This window comes from Bos taurus, chromosome 28 (genome assembly GCF_002263795.3).
Source record: "Bos taurus isolate L1 Dominette 01449 registration number 42190680 breed Hereford chromosome 28, ARS-UCD2.0, whole genome shotgun sequence".
Taxonomy (NCBI): domain Eukaryota; kingdom Metazoa; phylum Chordata; class Mammalia; order Artiodactyla; family Bovidae; genus Bos; species Bos taurus.
In genome coordinates, this window is record NC_037355.1 from 41,627,452 (window position 1) to 41,645,592 (window position 18,141).

The 18,141-nt window shown below is 40.3% G+C and overlaps 1 protein-coding gene across 1 annotated transcript in view; it reads right to left on the reverse strand.

The window, feature by feature from the left end:
• GLUD1 (glutamate dehydrogenase 1) overlaps positions 1-18,141 on the reverse strand; it is a 40,005-nt gene that overhangs the window by 18,440 nt on the left and 3,424 nt on the right. The window contains 4 exon segments of the mRNA NM_182652.2: positions 443-537; positions 6,121-6,184; positions 7,069-7,124; positions 7,649-7,729. Of these exon segments, the coding sequence (NP_872593.2) occupies positions 443-537; positions 6,121-6,184; positions 7,069-7,124; positions 7,649-7,729 (296 nt within the window).

Here is an 18,141-nt window from a genome sequence, read left to right on the forward strand (position 1 = left end):
TCCCATCCCAGTGTTGAGAACAGGACTGCATGTGAGTAAAAGCCTAACCCAAGTTCACTACATTTATGATGTAAGGTTATTGTTTAGTCACTAAGTTGCGTCTGACTCTTTTGCAACCCCGTAGACTGCAGCCTGCCAGGCTCCTCTATCAGTGGGATTTCCCAGGGAAGAATACTGGGGTGGGTTGCCATTTCCTTCTCCAGGGGCTCTTCCTGAGTGAGGGATTGAACCTGCATCTCCTGCATTGGCAGGCAGATTCTTTACCACTGAGCCACCAGGGAAGCTCATGATGTAAGATGGACAGGAAGTAAAATAATATATAAAACAAGACATAATTAAAGGAGAGGAGACAAACTCGAGTTTTCCCCTTATGTACATCATCATTTGAACTGTCACTTCTGACAGACACCAGATGAAGCCTCGGGCTGCAGCGAGCACTCACATAGTGTCCTATGGTGCTGGCGTAGGTGTCGGCGATCCAGGACATCTCCCGCTCGCCGGTGCTCATGTCGGGGGCGGGCACATCGACGCCAGGGCCTGGGGACACACAGAAAGGGCACGGCACCAATGTTTAAGGCAGATCATCTCAAACACATCCTTGCAGTTCTCCATAATAACAAGGCTACCATGGCTAGAAAACTTCAGTTTTTATCTAGGTTACCAATTCAAATCATAGACACACTACATGTTCCATTACAAAACGGACACACACAGCATTACATAGCTTCTCCCACTTGCTATGAGTTTGGAAATTAGCTCTGTACAACAGATACACCACTCAAGAGACTTCTGAATGTGCAAGCATAGGCAAACCAGTTTAGCCTCTCTCGGCCTCAGTTCCTTAAACCGCACTTAGAGAGCACGGTGGCACAAGGAGGCTGCAGCCAGAAGGCTGTGTGTGTGTGTGTGTGTGTGTATGTGCACGCAGGCTGCAGCTAGAAGGTTGTGTGTGTGTGTGTGTGTGTGTGTGTGTGTGTGCAGGCTGCAGTTAGAAAGTTGTGTGTGTGTGTGTGTGTGTGCAGGCTGCAGCTAGAAGGCTGTGTGTGTGTGTGTGTGTGTAGGCTGCAGTTAGAAAGTTATGTGTGTGTGTGTATGTGTGTGTGTGTATGTGGAGGCTGCAGCTAGAAGGCTGTGTGTGTGTGTGTGTGTGCGCGCACGCAGGCTGCAGCTAGAAGGTTGTGTGTGTGTGTGTGTGTGTGTGTGCAGGCTGCAGTTAGAAAGTTATGTGTGTGTGTGTGTGCAGGCTGCAGCTAGAAGGCTGTGTGTGTGTGTGTGTGTAGGCTGCAGTTAGAAAGTTATGTGTGTGTGTGTGTGTGTGTGCAGGCTGCAGCTAGAAGGCTATGTGTATGTGTGTGTGTGTATGTGGAGGCTGCAGCTAGAAGGCTGTGTGTGTGTGTGTGTGTGTGTGTGTGTGCAGGCTGCAGTTAGAAAGTTATGTGTGTGTGTGTGTGCAGGCTGCAGCTAGAAGGCTGTGTGTGTGTGTGTGTGTGTGTGTGTAGGCTGCAGTTAGAAAGTTATGTGTGTGTGTGTATGTGTGTGTGTGTATGTGGAGGCTGCAGCTAGAAGGCTGTGTGTGTGTGTGTGTGTGTGCGCGTGCGCAGGCTGCAGCTAGAAGGTTGTGTGTGTGTGTGTGTGTGTGTGTGTGTGTGCAGGCTGCAGTTAGAAAGTTATGTGTGTGTGTGTGTGCAGGCTGCAGCTAGAAGGCTGTGTGTGTGTGTGTGTGTGTGTGTGTGTGTGTAGGCTGCAGTTAGAAAGTTATGTGTGTGTGTGTATGTGTGTGTGTGTATGTGGAGGCTGCAGCTAGAAGGCTGTGTGTGTGTGTGTGTGTGTGTGCAGGCTGCAGTTAGAAAGTTATGTGTGTGTGTGTGTGCAGGCTGCAGCTAGAAGGCTGTGTGTGTGTGTGTGTGTGTGTGTGTGTGTGTAGGCTGCAGTTAGAAAGTTATGTGTGTGTGTGTATGTGTGTGTGTGTATGTGGAGGCTGCAGCTAGAAGGCTGTGTGTGTGTGTGTGTGTGCACGCGCGCAGGCTGCAGCTAGAAGGTTGTGTGTGTGTGTGTGTGTGTGTGCAGGCTGCAGTTAGAAAGTTATGTGTGTGTGTGTGTGCAGGCTGCAGCTAGAAGGCTGTGTGTGTGTGTGTGTGTGTGTAGGCTGCAGTTAGAAAGTTATGTGTGTGTGTGTGTGTGTGTGCAGGCTGCAGCTAGAAGGCTATGTGTATGTGTGTGTGTGTATGTGGAGGCTGCAGCGAGAAGGCTGTGCGTGTGTGTGTGTATGTGTGTGTGTGTGTGTATGGCAGCTAGAAGGCCATGTGTGCGGCACAGCACAGTGACACACCTGCTTCCTGGGGATGGAAGCCCTCCTCACCAAGTAGAAAAAGCAAAAACACATGTTGTGGAGGCAACGATGTTAAGCCCATAAGACTTTTACCTGTGACAGAACCCTGCTTTGACCTATTATTAAAAGCTTACTCTGTACAAAAAGTTTTAGACCTTGGCTTTCAGTTCCTCAGAGCAGCAAATTAAATGGTTTGAAGGTAACAAGAAGTTAGCCCACAGGCAGTGACAAGTAACAACGACAGTCCTAATGCTGATGTCCTATGAGATCTCAGATGGAAATGTATTAAGTGGTGCTCGCTTAAATCTGTAAAGGCAGGAATATATAGAAATATACTCATCAAAATGGTTAAGTAAGAATACAAAACAACCTGTTTAGTAGATTAGTTAACTAAAATACAGTATATCATGCAAAGAAATACTATTCAGCAGTTACGAAGAATGATGTGCACCCATGTAAATGACTTGGAATCATCATTAAAACATACATGTGGAGGAAAAAGCAGGTTTGTATAGCAAGTCTAAGTTCCCATCCATATAAATCTCTTTCTTTATACACTTGTTATTGTTTAGTCACTACGCTGTGTCAGACTCTCTGCAAGCCCCTAGACTGTAGCCTGCCAGATTCTTTTGTCCATGGAATTTTCCAGGCAAGAATACTGGAGTAGGCTGCTATTTCCTTCTTTAGGGAATCTTCCCAACCTAGGGATCAAACTTTGTGTCTCCTGCAAGTTTGGGAGGCAGATTCTTTACCAGTGAACCACTAGAGAAGTTCTTCTCTACATATACCTATGTGTAATCACTATACTTATTTCCATATAAATGTATGCAGAGGTTTAGAAAGATAAACTTTTTCACTATATTTAGAGTTCAGTCTTGTTGATAACTTTCTATATTGTTTCAACTGTAAAATGCAAACTCATTACCTTTATAAAAAGAAAACCACAACGTTAACATGACAAATTGCTCCTGTATCCTTTTAGAGGTTCCCAGATGGCTCAGTAGTAAAGAATTCACCTGCAATGCAGTAAGCATGGTTCGATCCCTGGGTCGGGAAGATCCCCTGGAGAAGGAAATGGCAGCCCACTCCAGTATTCTTGCCTGAGATATCCCGTGGACAGAGGAGCACGGAAGGCTACAGTCTGTGGGGCTGCACATGACTCAGGGACTAAACCATTACCACCACCACCCAAAGTAAAACCACGAAGTATTATTACTACTCCATACAAAATCAACGTATAAGGATGCACAGATTACAAACAATTCCCGAGTTACAGGTAAATTCTCAAATACCTTACAAAGTACAGGTGTGAAAGTCTAGCCTTTTAACACTCAATCCTGTACCAATAAAATAAGATAAAAAGTTGACTGAAAAAAGCACCTGCTTTCGCAGGAGTATAGAGGTAAAGCTAAACAGGTAATTTTGGTGCACAGAGACAAGGGGGTGAAAAGGGAACTCCTCAGTGGTGCACAGAGACACAGGGGGTGAAAAGGGAGCTCCGCAGTTTAAAAGACGACATCCAAATGCACATAACAGAATTAACACCCTTTCACAAACTGAAAAAAAAGAAAAACGAAGGACCACTTCTCAGTTCATTCTATGAGGCCAGAACCCTGCTTTGACCTATTATTAAAAGCTTACTCTGTACAGAAAGTTTTAGACCTTGGCTTTCAGTTCCTCAGAGCAGCAAATTAAATGGTTTGAAGCTAACAAGAAGTTAGCCCACAGGCAGTGACAAGTAACAACGACAGTCCTAATGCTGATGTCCTATGAGATCTCAGATGGAAATGTATTAAGTGGTGCCTGCTTAAATCTGTAAAGGCAGGAATATATAGAAATATACTCATCAAAATGGTTAAGGTAAGAATACAAAACAACCTGTTTAGTGGATTAGTTAACTAAAATACAGTATATCATGCTTTCATTCTTGATATGAAAGACTTCATAAGAATACTGAAGACCAGTATCTCTTAGAACAGTATCAGAAAAAATAAAATACTTATGAATAAACTTAACAGCAGTACAAAACTTGTACCTAGAAAACTGTAAAATATGAGTAAACAAACGGAAAGACATTCAGTACTCATGGACGGGAAGACTCACTATGGTTAAGATGGCAACACACAACAGATAAGTCAACAGATTCAAAGTATCCCTACCAAAACCCCAGGTGACAATATTTTTTTTTTTTTTGCAGAAATTGAAAAGCTGACCTTAAACTCATTCAATATGACAGGGCTAGGACCCAGACTCAGGTCTAACTCATAATCTGAAACTCTGTGGAAAGGCAAGTCAGAAAATAACTGAAATGATGCCAATTCCTAAGGTTTGCTCAGGACTAATTCTGTGCCCTAGAGAGAGGAAAAGAAAGCCAACTGCCTCCCTCTTAGGCTACAAAGCTTTCTGGGCCCAGATGTCAGCTTAGTTGCAGAGTGGCTTAGTAAAGCTTTTATACATAAACAAAAAAGTTAAATTGCTAATATTTAAGCTTTCAGTATTTCAAGGAATCACTTTTTAACCTTTGAAATTACAGGGTTCTTATCAATATAGAGAAAATTAAGTTGTATATACTCTATATATGGGCAAAAAATACAACTGAATAAAGTCTGATACCACTCAAGACTATTAACTATGTTTGAGATTTAAGCTAAGCTATGATGCAAAACATCATGCAGGCGACTGGGATCAGTAGTTACTCTGTCGCTGCGTGAGTGCTCCCCCTGTACAGTGGCTGCAAGCAAAGCCCACAGCAGCGCCAGGGAGGCTGCGTGCTGAGAATCCAGACGCCTTCTACACTATGGAAGACAGGACAAGTCTAGTAAAGGTCTCGTGTTACCAGAAGGGGAAAACTTCAAAATAGGAACACATTAAGTCAATAGGAACTTGTCAACAGTGAGAAGAATACTGAGAAAGAAAAACAGAGGGTCAGGAAAACAGAAAAAGGAGCTTTTCTTTCCTGTTTAGTTTTCTGAGTTTACTATGTTAAACTACGGTAGCAAAATTCTATCAAACGATTTTATTTATTTTTTTTTTACCACAGATCAGAATCTTTCAGGACAACAGGTTTAATTTGCTTGAAACGTAAAAGGATTAAATAATAATTATGCATCAAAGAATATTCACATCTCACACAAAATAATGTATGATACACATAATACTAGGATACAAAAACATAAAATGAGTGTCAGTACCCTCAGAAATTTAGTCTGACTGGCAAAAGCTCCTAGTAACAAACATTAGGGGCCCCAGGAATCAGCCAGTGATGGCCAAGTGAGTCATCAGAATGAGCCCCACACCTCCCAGCCTGCGCCCACTTCTCTGAAGGGAAAGGCCTGCTTCAGCCTCCGATTCCAAATAGCATGTTTTCTCACTGCTTTCAGAACAGGATTACTATTGCAAAACTCCTTTTCGCATATTAAAAATTATTTATGATGAAGGTATTATGTAGTTCCTGAAATCTTTTTGGATGCCACCACTGTTGACTGTGCTTGTGGTTCAATGCTGTTACAGGGTTCAAGAACCTTATATGTTACGTCTGTACAGGAGAAGAGGTGCAGCGGCCTCTGCCGCTGTCCACGCTGTGTACTGGGAACGTGAGCTGTTCTCTTAGAGCGGAGTCCAAACGTGCCCTGGTGTGCTCACCATGTTTAACACAGAACCCAATTTCTCAGAGGAAAAGGACAAGCCCATCCATGTCTGTATCCATATACAGACGAAAGCAGGGGTTTAGAATTATGACAACTACTTTTCAGATGTTCCCACGCTGTGGAAACCTACACGGCAATACTTACCAATAAAGCCCTTCTTGGCCAGCTCCATGGTGAACCTCCTTGTGATCTTTTCCAATTCATTATCCTGTAAAGGAAAAAGGGGAAAACATGACAACAATGAAAAAGTAATTTTTGATAGAAAAACCACTAGAGGAGATAACTAACCGTTGCATCCTATTTTCTACTTATGGAACATTTTCATATTATCTTGTGTAATCTTCAGAAAAACAGCTCCTAAAGTAGGCATTTCCATTTTAAATGGAAATTAAATTTTACATTTCTGAGACCAAAAACTAGGTTACCTAAGAAGGACAGGGAAGTCTAGCATGCCGCAGCCCATGGGGTCGCAGAGCTGGACAAGACGCAGTGACTGAGCAACAAGCAACACAGAGCAGCATAGTGCTCACACTTGTCCTTCTTGTATCAGTACAGGAGTCTATGAGCAATCCTCAGGGCTTATTTTCATCTAATCACAATTTTAAAAACATAGATATTGTTTGTATGCAGATATTAATTCATATAATTTATTAAACTTAATACAGAGGCTAATTAGTAACATTAACTTGGAATTGATAGGATACATAATATTTTTACCAAACTACATACACTAGAACCTTGAGATCCCAACATAAAAACCTCAGATCATAGTTGTATTAGTATATGATATATTTATATACAGTATATTGACATTATAGCCATATTTAATAAACATGTACACAAATGCCTAAGAATATGAATGTATACTTATTACCTTTTAACCAAGTAGGAAAATAAAAAAGGACATTGATGTAAGCAGGTGAACCTTTATATGGCAGAACATTCAATGAGTTAGCTGCCTGCTTGTTTTTTCATTGCTTTTTAAAGCAACAGGACCCATTAATCTCACGGGTATTAGGGATGCGCAGAAGCACAGTGATTTCAAGCCCTTTGCAGAGGCGCCATGTGCACTAATGTCATTTTGGTACTTACAGTGTAGTTCTTGGGATTGATCTTCACACCAGCTTTGGCACCCCCAAATGGCACATCTGAAAGAGAAGTTTGAAAGCTGTTATTCCATATAAAGGATAAAAGACTTAAAAAGGCAGAAAGCACTATGTAATACTATAAAAGTGTGATGCTTTTAGCTTTAGTTTCAGAAGGTTCAGTAAATAAGCCCACAATGATCTCTCCTAAAATGATGTAATATAAATTCTAAGAATATACAAATTATAGTGCATATCTAATCCGAGTGCCTTACTATGTCTAAAATGTAACAAAGTATTTTTCTTGTACTATGGTTTGGTCTTATTTACAGAGTATAGAAAGGGATTTAAACAAATATCTACACTTCAGGAAAATTCAGTTAATTCCTATAAAAAGTCTCCCATTTAGAAAAAGGTAAACCAAGACTTACAGAAAAAAATGATGTAAGTCTTTCGCAACCTAAAAAAAGCAAAACAAACCCCAAAGACTTCTCCTAAGGTATATTTCTCTAACATCTTAAAAGTAACCTTGTATGCAAACATTTTCCCAGAGTTCTTATTAGGTAGCAACAAAGGAGACCACTTACCAACCACTGCACACTTATATGTCATCAGAGAAGCCAGAGCTTTTACTTCATCTACACTCACATCAGTGCTGTAACGGATACCTGGTTGTTTAAAAAAAAAAAAAAGATGGGGTGAGAAAGAAGGGGATGTATTTAGAACACCCTTCCAGCATGTTAAAAATAGAAGAACTCAAAAATGTCCACACTTTTTAAAGAACAATTAAAGTAGCTTATCATTAAAGAGTCAGTAACAGATGGAGTTCCCTGGTGTCCCAGTGGTTAAGACTTTGTCTTCCATGCAAGGAGTACAGGTTCGATCCCTGGTCAGAGAACTAAGATCCTGTATGCCCCAAAAGAATGAGCACTGAATTTGATTCAAGTATTCTGATATTTCAGAGAAAAAGATTTGCCCACAAAGGTCTGTATAGTCAAAGCTATGGTTTTTCCAGCAGTCATGTATGGATATGAGAGTTGGACCAGAGAAAACGCTGGGCACCAAAGAACTGATGCTTTTGAATTGTGGTGCTGGAGATGACTTGAGCCCCTTGGATAGCAAGGAGATTGAATCAATCAATCCTAAAGGAAATCAACCCTGAAAATTCATTGGAAAGACTGATGCTGAAGTTCCAATATTTTGGCCACCAACACAGAAAGCTGATCCACTGGAAAAGATCCTGATGCTGGGAAAGACCGAGGACAGGAAGAGAAGGGGGCGACAGAGGATGAGATGGTTTGATGGCATCACCGACTCAATGGACATAAATTTGAGCTAATTCTGGGAGACAGTGGAGGACAGAGGAGCCTGGTGTGCTGCAGTCCATGGGGTCACAAAGAGTCAGGCATGACTTAGCAACTGAATAACAACATAGATACTTAAATGTATATAATATATAAAACATATGCACGCCACATCTTTATCTGCTTATCTGTTGGACACTTCGAGTGCTTCCATATTTTGGCTATTACAAATAATGCTGCTTCTAAACACTGAGGTGCATGTATCTTTTTGAAATTAGTATTTTCATTTTTTTCATATACATTCCCAGAAGTGGAACTGCTAAATCATATGGTAGCTCTATCTTTATTTTTCCTGAGGCACCTCCAGTTTTCCAGAAATTGGCTGCACCAATTAACACTCCCACCAACTCTACTGTGTGTGCTCCCTTTTCTCTACTCCCTCACCAACGTTTGTTATTTGTGGTCTTCCACTTTTAAATTAGATTGTCTTTTTAGTATGGAGTTGTAGGAGCTGTTTACATACTTTAGATATTTAACCCAAATGTTTTCTCCCAGCCAGTAGATAATGTCTTTTCACTTTGTTGCTGGTTTCCTTTGCCTTAGGAGACAGATCCAAAAAAAATACTGCTATGATTTATGTCAGAGTGTTCTGCCTTTGTTTTTCTCTAAAAGTTTTATGGTTTCCGATCTTACCTTTAGGTCTTTAAGTTTTGAGTTTATTTTTGAATCTTTTCCCAATTGTATATTCTTGCGTCCTTTGTTGTAGATTAATTGACTGCAAGTGTGTGGGCTTATTTATGGGCTCTCTATTCTGTTCCATTGATCTGTGTGTCTTTTTTGTGCCAGAAATATACTGTTTTGATTGCTGTAACTTTGTAGTATAGTCTGAAGTCAGGGAGCATGATACCACCAGCTTTATTCTTTTTTTCTCCAGATTGGTTTGGCTATACAAGATCTTCTGTGGTTCCATACAAATTTTAGTTTTTCTAGTTCTTTGAAAAACTGTTATGAGATTTTGATAGGGGTTGCATTAAACCCATTGATTACTTTGGGTATTATGGACATTTTAATATTATGAATTCTTCCAATCTATGAACACAGGATATTTTCCACTTCTTTTTATCTTCAATTTCCTTCAATAACATCTTAGGTCTTTTATCTCCTTGGTTAAGCTAAAAAATTGCTTAAATACTAAAATGTGTTTATACAAATTAATGAATAGGCATTACTTAGGCATGTTACTGGGGCTTCCCTGGTGGCTCAGCAGTAGTCTGTCTGCAATGCAGGAGCCCTGGGTTTGATCCCTGGGTTGGGAAGATACCCTGGAGGAGGGTATGACAACCCACTCTAGGACGCTTGCCTAGAGAATCACATAGACACAGGAGCCTGGCAGGCTGCAGTCCATAGGGTTGCACAGAGTTGGACATGACTAAAGTGACTAAGAAGCAGGCATATCATTTAGTGGAAACTAAGCTAGGCCAGGAATCTGGGTTGGGTGTAGTGCCCATCATTTTCTAACAAGTGAATCCCCACCCAAATAGCAACTGCAATGGAAGTCTGCACCTGCTCACCTGGTTGAGCAATGAGGTATAAGCAATGCTCTAGGCTTCACGCCAGAATTGCTTGGGATAATGTGTATGAGGCAGCTGGCACAGTGTCTGCATGTGGTCAATACTTCACTCTCAACTATTTTCATTTCTATAATAAGTATTACAAAGTAGTGGCAAATAGCAAAGAAATGTACATTTAAAAACTCTAAATGGATAGCATTTTAAGCAGTTCAATGAACTTTGATTACTTCTCAAGATAAATTCATACGGGTGGTAGGGTAGTGCACTATTAAGAACCAGCATTTTTCTTATTATATATAAAGCCCTTTTATCAGTGTGCTGTTAAGAGTCTGTGCAGTTCAGTTCAGTCGCTCAGTTGTGTCCGACTCTTTACAATCCCATGAATCACAGCACGCCAGGCCTCCCTGTCCATCACTAACTCCTGGAGTTCACCCAAACTCATGTGCATTGAGTCGGTGATGCCATCCAGCCATCTCATCCTCTGTCATCCCCTTTTCCTCTTGCCCCCAATCCCTCCCAGCATCAGGGTCTTTTCCAATGAGTCAACTATTCGCATGAGGTAGCCAAAGTATTGGAGTTTCAGCCTCAGCATCAGTCTTTCCAATGAACAACAGGACTGATCTCCTTTAGGATGGACTGGTTTGATCTCCTTGCAGTCCAAGGGACTCACAAGAGTCTTCTCCAACATCACAGTTCAAAAGCATCAATTCTTCGGCGCTCAGCTTTCTTCACAGTCCAACTCTCACATCCATATATGACCACTGGAAAAATCATAGCCTTGACTAGACGGACCTTTGTTGGCAAAGTAGTATCTCTGCTTTTGAATATGCTATCTAGGTTGGTCATAACTTTCCTTCCAAGGAGTAAGCGTCTTTTAATTTCATGGCTGCAGTCACCATCTGCGGTGATTTTGGAGCCCCTAAAAATAAAGTCTGACATTGTTTCCACTGTTTCCCCATCTATTTGCCATGAAGTGATGGGACCAGATGCTATGATCTTAGTTTTCTGAATGTTGAGCTTTAAGCCAACTTTTTCACTCTCCTCTTTCACTTTCATCAAGAGGCTTTTTAGTTCCTCTTCACTTTCTGCCATAAGGATGGTGTCATCTGCATATCTGAGGTTATTGATACTTCTCCCTGCAATCTTGATTCCAGCTTGTGCTTCTTCCAGCCCAGTGTTTCTCATGATGGACTCTGCATATAAGTTAAATATATGAGTCTGTGCAAGTAGTCACTAAATTATATGAACTTCTTTTTTCTAAAAGACTTTTTTTTTAATGTGGACCAGTTTTTTATTGAATTTGTTACAATATTGTTTCTGTTGTGTGTTTTAGTTTTTTCACCAGGAGGCATGTGAGATCTTAGCTCCTCAATCAGGGATCAAACCAGCACCCCCTGCATCAGAAGGGGAAGTCTTAACCATTGGACCACCAGGGAAGCCCCCCTTCCTTTCTTAAGTGGGGGAAAAGTTACTTTCCCTTACCCAGTGCTTATAACTAGTGCCTTCAATGAAAAAGAGTGTGAAATATTAACATTCAGAAATCAGAGAGAAATTTAAGTTCTAGACTTAAATGCTCACTGGAAACCAGACCCTCTTTCTACATGGTGTAAACAAAACATCTGTTTTACTGCAGAAGTCCTGGAATGATGAGTCAGAAACTGTGCATGTAACAAAAAGCATGTTTCCACTGGATGGCACCAGGAATTCCTGTTTGTAAAGTGAACTTTTCTCTCCTAGCCACACCCATTTACAGAGTTCAGCTCAAAGACACTGAAGAACAGAAGTTACATAAATTACCTCTCATTCCACAGGCATTTTCTGCAGGCTAGGAACCAATGACGACTTCCAGTGAATTGAGGCAAGGGATGACTACAAGGGAAGTAGTGGAGTCAGGGGGGAAAAGCCTTGGAGCAGATGAGGGCAGACACAGAGAGGAACCTAGAAACCCGTGCATGGGGTGCCTGGCCTAGAGAAGACATATGCTTTTATTTTAACTTTCTAATTAGTGATACACGAATGTTTTTAATTCTGGAAATCAGCAGATATACTAGTACAGAGTGACCCACACTATTAATCTGAGGGGGAAAAAAACAACCTCAACAAGTACTCTGCACTAAACACTCGAGGTAACAGGTTAACAAACTCCAGTAATACAGGAAATTACCTACACCCAAGGGATAGCTAGTTACTCTTCCTCCTTTGGGATTGAAAATCAAAGAAAATTACTAAAAATATACTGCCACCTGAAAAATTCTTCATCACATTCTAGCTGATGCTAAGAATATGACTGCAAAGAAGACAATATTTCCACTAAATTTGTAAATTCAGTGGATTGGGAGATACTACATTAAGACAAAGTTACTCATAAAGCCAAATACCCTCATGCATAAAAGAAAATCAGAAAAACTTAAAACATTTTAAACCAAAATGAAGCAAGAAAGAAGGACCTTATTTTCAGTATGAATAGTCTCATTTTTTATAGAATCAAGCCTTTCTTTCCCTCTTTTCTGTGGCAGAGAAGGCTAAAGGTAAGCAAGACCAGAGATTGGATGGGGTACAGGGACAGAAACTAAAAGGAACAAACCTTATTAGAGAAATGGAGAAAAGTATGTCAGGGTTTTTGGGTATCGTAAAGTCTCAGAGCCTATGCTGACATTAGCATTACTAGTGTTTGGGAAGAGATCAGTTGGGTCTTTGAACAACAGATGTAATAATGGAGGTAGATGCTTCCAATGGAAAGCATAAGCCCACAGCTGGGTGCCCTAGAAAGGGAACTGGGTGATTAGAGGTGTGGACCACAGGCCTAACGTCGTAAGAAATGGGGGGTGGGGAAAGGAATACATTAGAAGGTTGGGACTAACATATACACACTATATAAAACAGATCAACAAAGACCTACTGTATGGGTAGGTCTACTGTATAGGAATTGTACTCAGTGCTCTGTAATAACTTCTATGGGAAAGAATCTGAAAAATAGAAATAAACATATGTGTAACTCAACCACTATGCTGTACACCTGAAACTAACACTGCAAATTAACTGTACTGCAATGTAAAACGAAAATTAAAAAGGAGACCGAAACGGGGTCTAAAGTCAAGGACCACGGCTGACAGTAATCTGTGCTTTCAATTCACCAGAGTAAACCAAAGAAACACCACCCACGACAATGTTTATTACTTATCAAACTTGGTAACATTGGAGGAAGGCTTCGTAATAGAACTTTGTAATCATTCCTTCGATTCCCCAGAGAAGTTAACCTAATATATACTTGTTTTGAGCTAACTAGTAACCAGATGTTTGAAAAGAACATCAGTGAAATGCAGACATCTGCAAACCACACACAGCATGAAATGTGTCTCAGCCTTTTAACTTAATTACCGAAGGTTTCCCTTACTACCTTCAAGAGCCTAAGACTGGCGTACAGTAAGTTTTTCTAGAAGGAAAAAAATCGAAAGCAAAAACTGGCTATGTTGCTATGGTGGTAAAGAAAACACAAGAGCTGATTACACTGAAAAAGATGCAGTGAAAACCACTACTGAGTAGCTTGAATTTTTCTTCCTTTTCCTAGCTGACTCAGAATCAAAACATACAAAAAGCTCTTAGTGACTAAGGAAGCTTTGTTTTTTATGATGAATCATTAACTAAATACATTCATGTAAATTCAAATGGTTGTAAATGTCACTTGAACCTGGATCTTTTAATAGGGTTTGATTTATGGATTAGAAATTCAATTCCCACCTGTACTGTGTCTTTTCAGAAACTATACTCAATAGCCAAGAGTTCTGCTACAAGCATGAAGTGAAGTGAAGTCGCTCAGTCGTGTCTGACTCTTTGCGACCCCATGGACTGTAGCCCACCAGGCTCCTCAGTCCATGGGATTCTCCAGGCAAGAATACTGGAGTGGGTTTCCATTTCCTTCTCCAGGGGATCTTCCTGACCCAGGGATCGAACCCGGGTCTCCCGCATTACAGGCAGACGCTTTAACCTCTGAGCTACCAGGGAAGCCCTGGATAGAAACCACAAGCATAGAAACCCATACAGGGAAAGAGGACTTACAACACCTATTAAAGTTCATGCACTACTACACTTGGCATTTACTCATTAGAACCTACTTTCTCAATAATATAATCCCCTAATTCGCAATGAAAGAACATAATTTAAAGTGAGGAGAGAAGGCAAAGAAGCAGTGAGAAACCAGTACCTACCCACCAGCAAGTAACGGCCATAGAAAAGACTCAAAGTCTCACAAAAATTCCTTCAGCCTCAGGAAGGAGTATTTAGTTCAGGAGCTAAGGACTGCTTTTGAAAGTATCCATGTAAGAAGGCAGGGAACACTTCACCGTTTTAACCTATTATCAAAATTTTTATTTTAAGCACTTTGAAGAGGTAAATCTTAGCCTTCTGGAAGTGAATGTTTAGCAGATGCTGGGAAAATGGAATGGAAAATGTATTTCTTTCCATTAAAATTTCAAAATTACATAACATATATGCCTGTTTTCATCAAAATTCAAATAAGGAAAAGCAGATGTCTCCTGATTACCACTTATGACATCATTCTTTAGGGGTGAATATTCTTAGCAACTTAAATGTATATGTATCCTTCCAAGTCATTTCCCTGCATTTATGTATATACATATCTATAGAACATACAGCTCTGTTTTGTGCTTAAGTATTTAACTTACTGCCCAATGGATGGAGGAAAGAATATGCATTAGAGGGGGGAGGGAAGATTCTGTTAATTTTTGTTTTATTGATTCCTTACTCTGATAATACTACTAAACTTAGTCACACCTTCATACTAAAGAGGTCTTGGGAATGACGCTGGTAAGCCTTGTGAATATACAGTAGGTAACATTTAGTAAAAGACAACAATTTGTTATAAAAAGGTTCAAAGAGGTAAAGGCTCAAACTTCAGGTATCTAGTTTCATATCTATTATTTACAAGTCTAGGAGATATCTGAGAGGGATCTTAAGAGAGGAAGAGAAGAATTATAGGGATATTGGACACAAGGTAGGGACAGGTACCACAGGGACTATACTTTGCAAGGATAAAGTTGAGAAAAACGTATGCCTGTGTTTTTTCCTAAGAATCATTTTATACCAGACTTCCTTTATTTTCAAAGTCCAATCCTCTTTCCTCGTAACACTTCTTTCCCTAATACCAGTTTTTCTACCAGCATCGCAGAGGAGAAAACCGAGTTATCTTTGACTCTCCATTCCATGTACCCTACCTGTAGGGGAATCCTGAAGCTATCAAGGAGCCAAGAATTGGTTCATCAGAACAAAAGGTGCTCGTATTCACCCAGGAAATTCCAAGGGCTTTAGGAACTCTGTATAGGATGCTCCTGCCATCCCCCATAACTCTGGAAATTACAAGGATTTCAGGGCCTCTGTGTTAGCAACTAGAGTCAAAGGCCAAATATTAAAACAACGGGCACACTCAGAACCCCTATCACTCAGGAAATTACATGGGTTTTAGAAGCTCTGTATTAGTAATCAAATGAATATTTACACTATAAAACCTTTTCACTATTTACAAACACAGTCTGTCTTCACGATCCCAACACACAGTCTTGCCTCCTGCTAGAGCTATCGTCACCTCCTCTTTGACATCTCTTTATCTGAAATGACCTTTTCCCAATCTAAGTCCTATCCAGCTTTACCTACCTCTAGACAGTCTTTCTCTGGCATCTTCCTTGAACTCCTACTGCAGCAACATATTATTCAGAGTGCTTTCAACTGTGTCACTAGAATCCGCCTGCAATGCAGGAGACCAGGGTTCCATCCCTGGGTGGGAAGATCCCCTGGAGAAGGGAATGGCTAACCACTCCAGAATTCTTGCCTGGAGAATTCCATGGACAAAGGAGCCTGGTGGACTACTGTCCATGGGGTTGCACAGTCAGACACGACTGAACGGCTAACGCTTTTTAGGAAAGGAAAGTCAATCTTTATAATTGTTATTTGTGTCATCTTTCACATTTTCAACTAGCCAAGAAGCGATTCAGAAACAGTAGAAGGTCTGAGAGACTTTCGCCAGGAACAGTCAAGAGAAATAATAGCGATTCATGATCAAGTTTGCTTAGTTTATAGGAAGACACACCCAGAAGAAAGCCATTTTAAAAATTATTGCACTGACTAGTAATAAATTTTGATTAACTCTTACATGAGTCAATTTTTAACTTTTTACATGAATAAATCCAGACAGTAAAGACTAAGAAGGTGGGTGCCGGAATCATATGGCTGGAACCTGAACTGAACCCTACTACTTACGGCTGTGTAACCCCCGCCAAAGAAGACCTCATTCTCTAACCTTAGTAACTGCATCAGAAAATCTGGGTCAACAGTGCATTCACGAGGTTGTTCTGAGGAATCAAAGCAGTGATGTCTGAACCGCTCTTAGCAAAATGAACGGTGCAGGACTCAACCCATGTTATCTGTCCCTTGTTTTGCCAGTCGACCCTGGCGAAGGCAGGCTCTCCCAGGTACAGCTGCCTGTTGGAAGGCAATCGGAAACATTCTGAGCAGCCCTCTCTCAGACTGTCTTCTTGGCCTTCAGAAAAACTCTCCTGCCTTCATTAGTAGTATTTCATACGTTAACACTTCAGTCTCGATAGTGTGTACTTCCATCTGCGTTAACTTCTGCCTCTGCAAAGGCGGAAAACATTGATTCATCTGTATAGCTAGGTCAGTTCTAGATAACAGTTGTGGTCTTAAGACTGTTCACGGTTATCTTGTAGGAAAGGATTGGGAATACAGCTGCTTCATTTTATAACTTTCACAAATATTCACAAAAATTACTCACAATTATTCACAAACGTTCACAGATTATTAGAACATTTGTATTTTAACAGGGATTTGTTGGGTGGAGCAGTTATGGGCCCATTTATGAATCAACATGCTTCATTAAAGTGCTATTAAAGGTTTTTCCCTTCATTATTTATAACAACCTAATTATTATGCAAAATAATCAGAAAAAAAAAAAAGTCTCGTGTCAGAGACTATATAGCCTAGGAGTTTTCAACATCCAGAAGTTGACATTTTAGTCTTTATTGGTTCTTGGCAAAGCCCTCAGTTATCTTTAACATAACTGGATATGAAACAATTTTATTAAGCAATCTAAATTATCACCAACAGCGCTAAAGCCAATTTCTTCCCACTATATAAGTTACAAAGTCTAAGTAATTCTCTACACTTAGCAATTTAAACGTCAGTTTTACTGGAGTTTGATACATACTATTGATGTTTGTCCTCAAATTTTTGACACCCCAATTCCTGCAACGTGTCCTTTGCATAATGAATAGTGTTTGTCTTTCTGCATATGGGGTTTTTACTGCCAAAGCAAACTAGCTAGAGGAATTCACACAAAGCGACAGGAAGACTGAAGGACAATCAGGTCTCTTGTATAGGTCTCCTCCATTATCATGGCTTTTCATTCCCTAGTATTTTGGGGGAAAGCATCTGGCTCCATGAAATACAAAGACTGTTATAACAGCAACACCAATTCATATTTAACTAAACAATATTAAAAAGAACAACAGGGCTACTACCACAGGGCTAAGGGCTAGAGGGTAGAGGATATGTAAGCTACCTGTGCTCTAAATGAACTTTCAGATTGAGTTAAATGTAGAGATACATACTCACTCTAAAAATACTACACAGTGTGAATTTATTCAAACTTACCTATGTTTTGACCATTGTCAATTCAGCTAAGAGAAATAAATCTGAAACATTTTCTTTCAGTGAAAGCAGAGGAAGTCTCATTTTGAAACAGTATCAGTACTTTCTACAGTTTTCCCCAAAGTACTACTATTTACCACAAAATTAGATCCCAAAGGCTGAAGGGGAGCTTCGATACAGTATTAACTCCAACCCTTATGCGCTTCCCTGCCCCACCCCCTACATTCAGCTGCCCAGAGACAACAACAAAGACCATCTACCTCCTACTGTTTCTTTTTTGCATTTTGGTTCTTAAAAAATAAGTCAATGGGTTAATATACACTTTTTTTGGGTGCTGACATTTGCAGCTAAATAAGACAATGTATCAGAATTACATCAGCTTTATTTAAATGATAATTTTAGAAAGTTCTGAGAGGAAAAACCAGTCACAGGAATTTGGACTCAACATTTTTAGTCTCAGGACTAAAAGGGACTGGGGGATGGGAGGACTGGAGAGAAGAGAAAGTAAATTGACTCTTGCATCAGTGA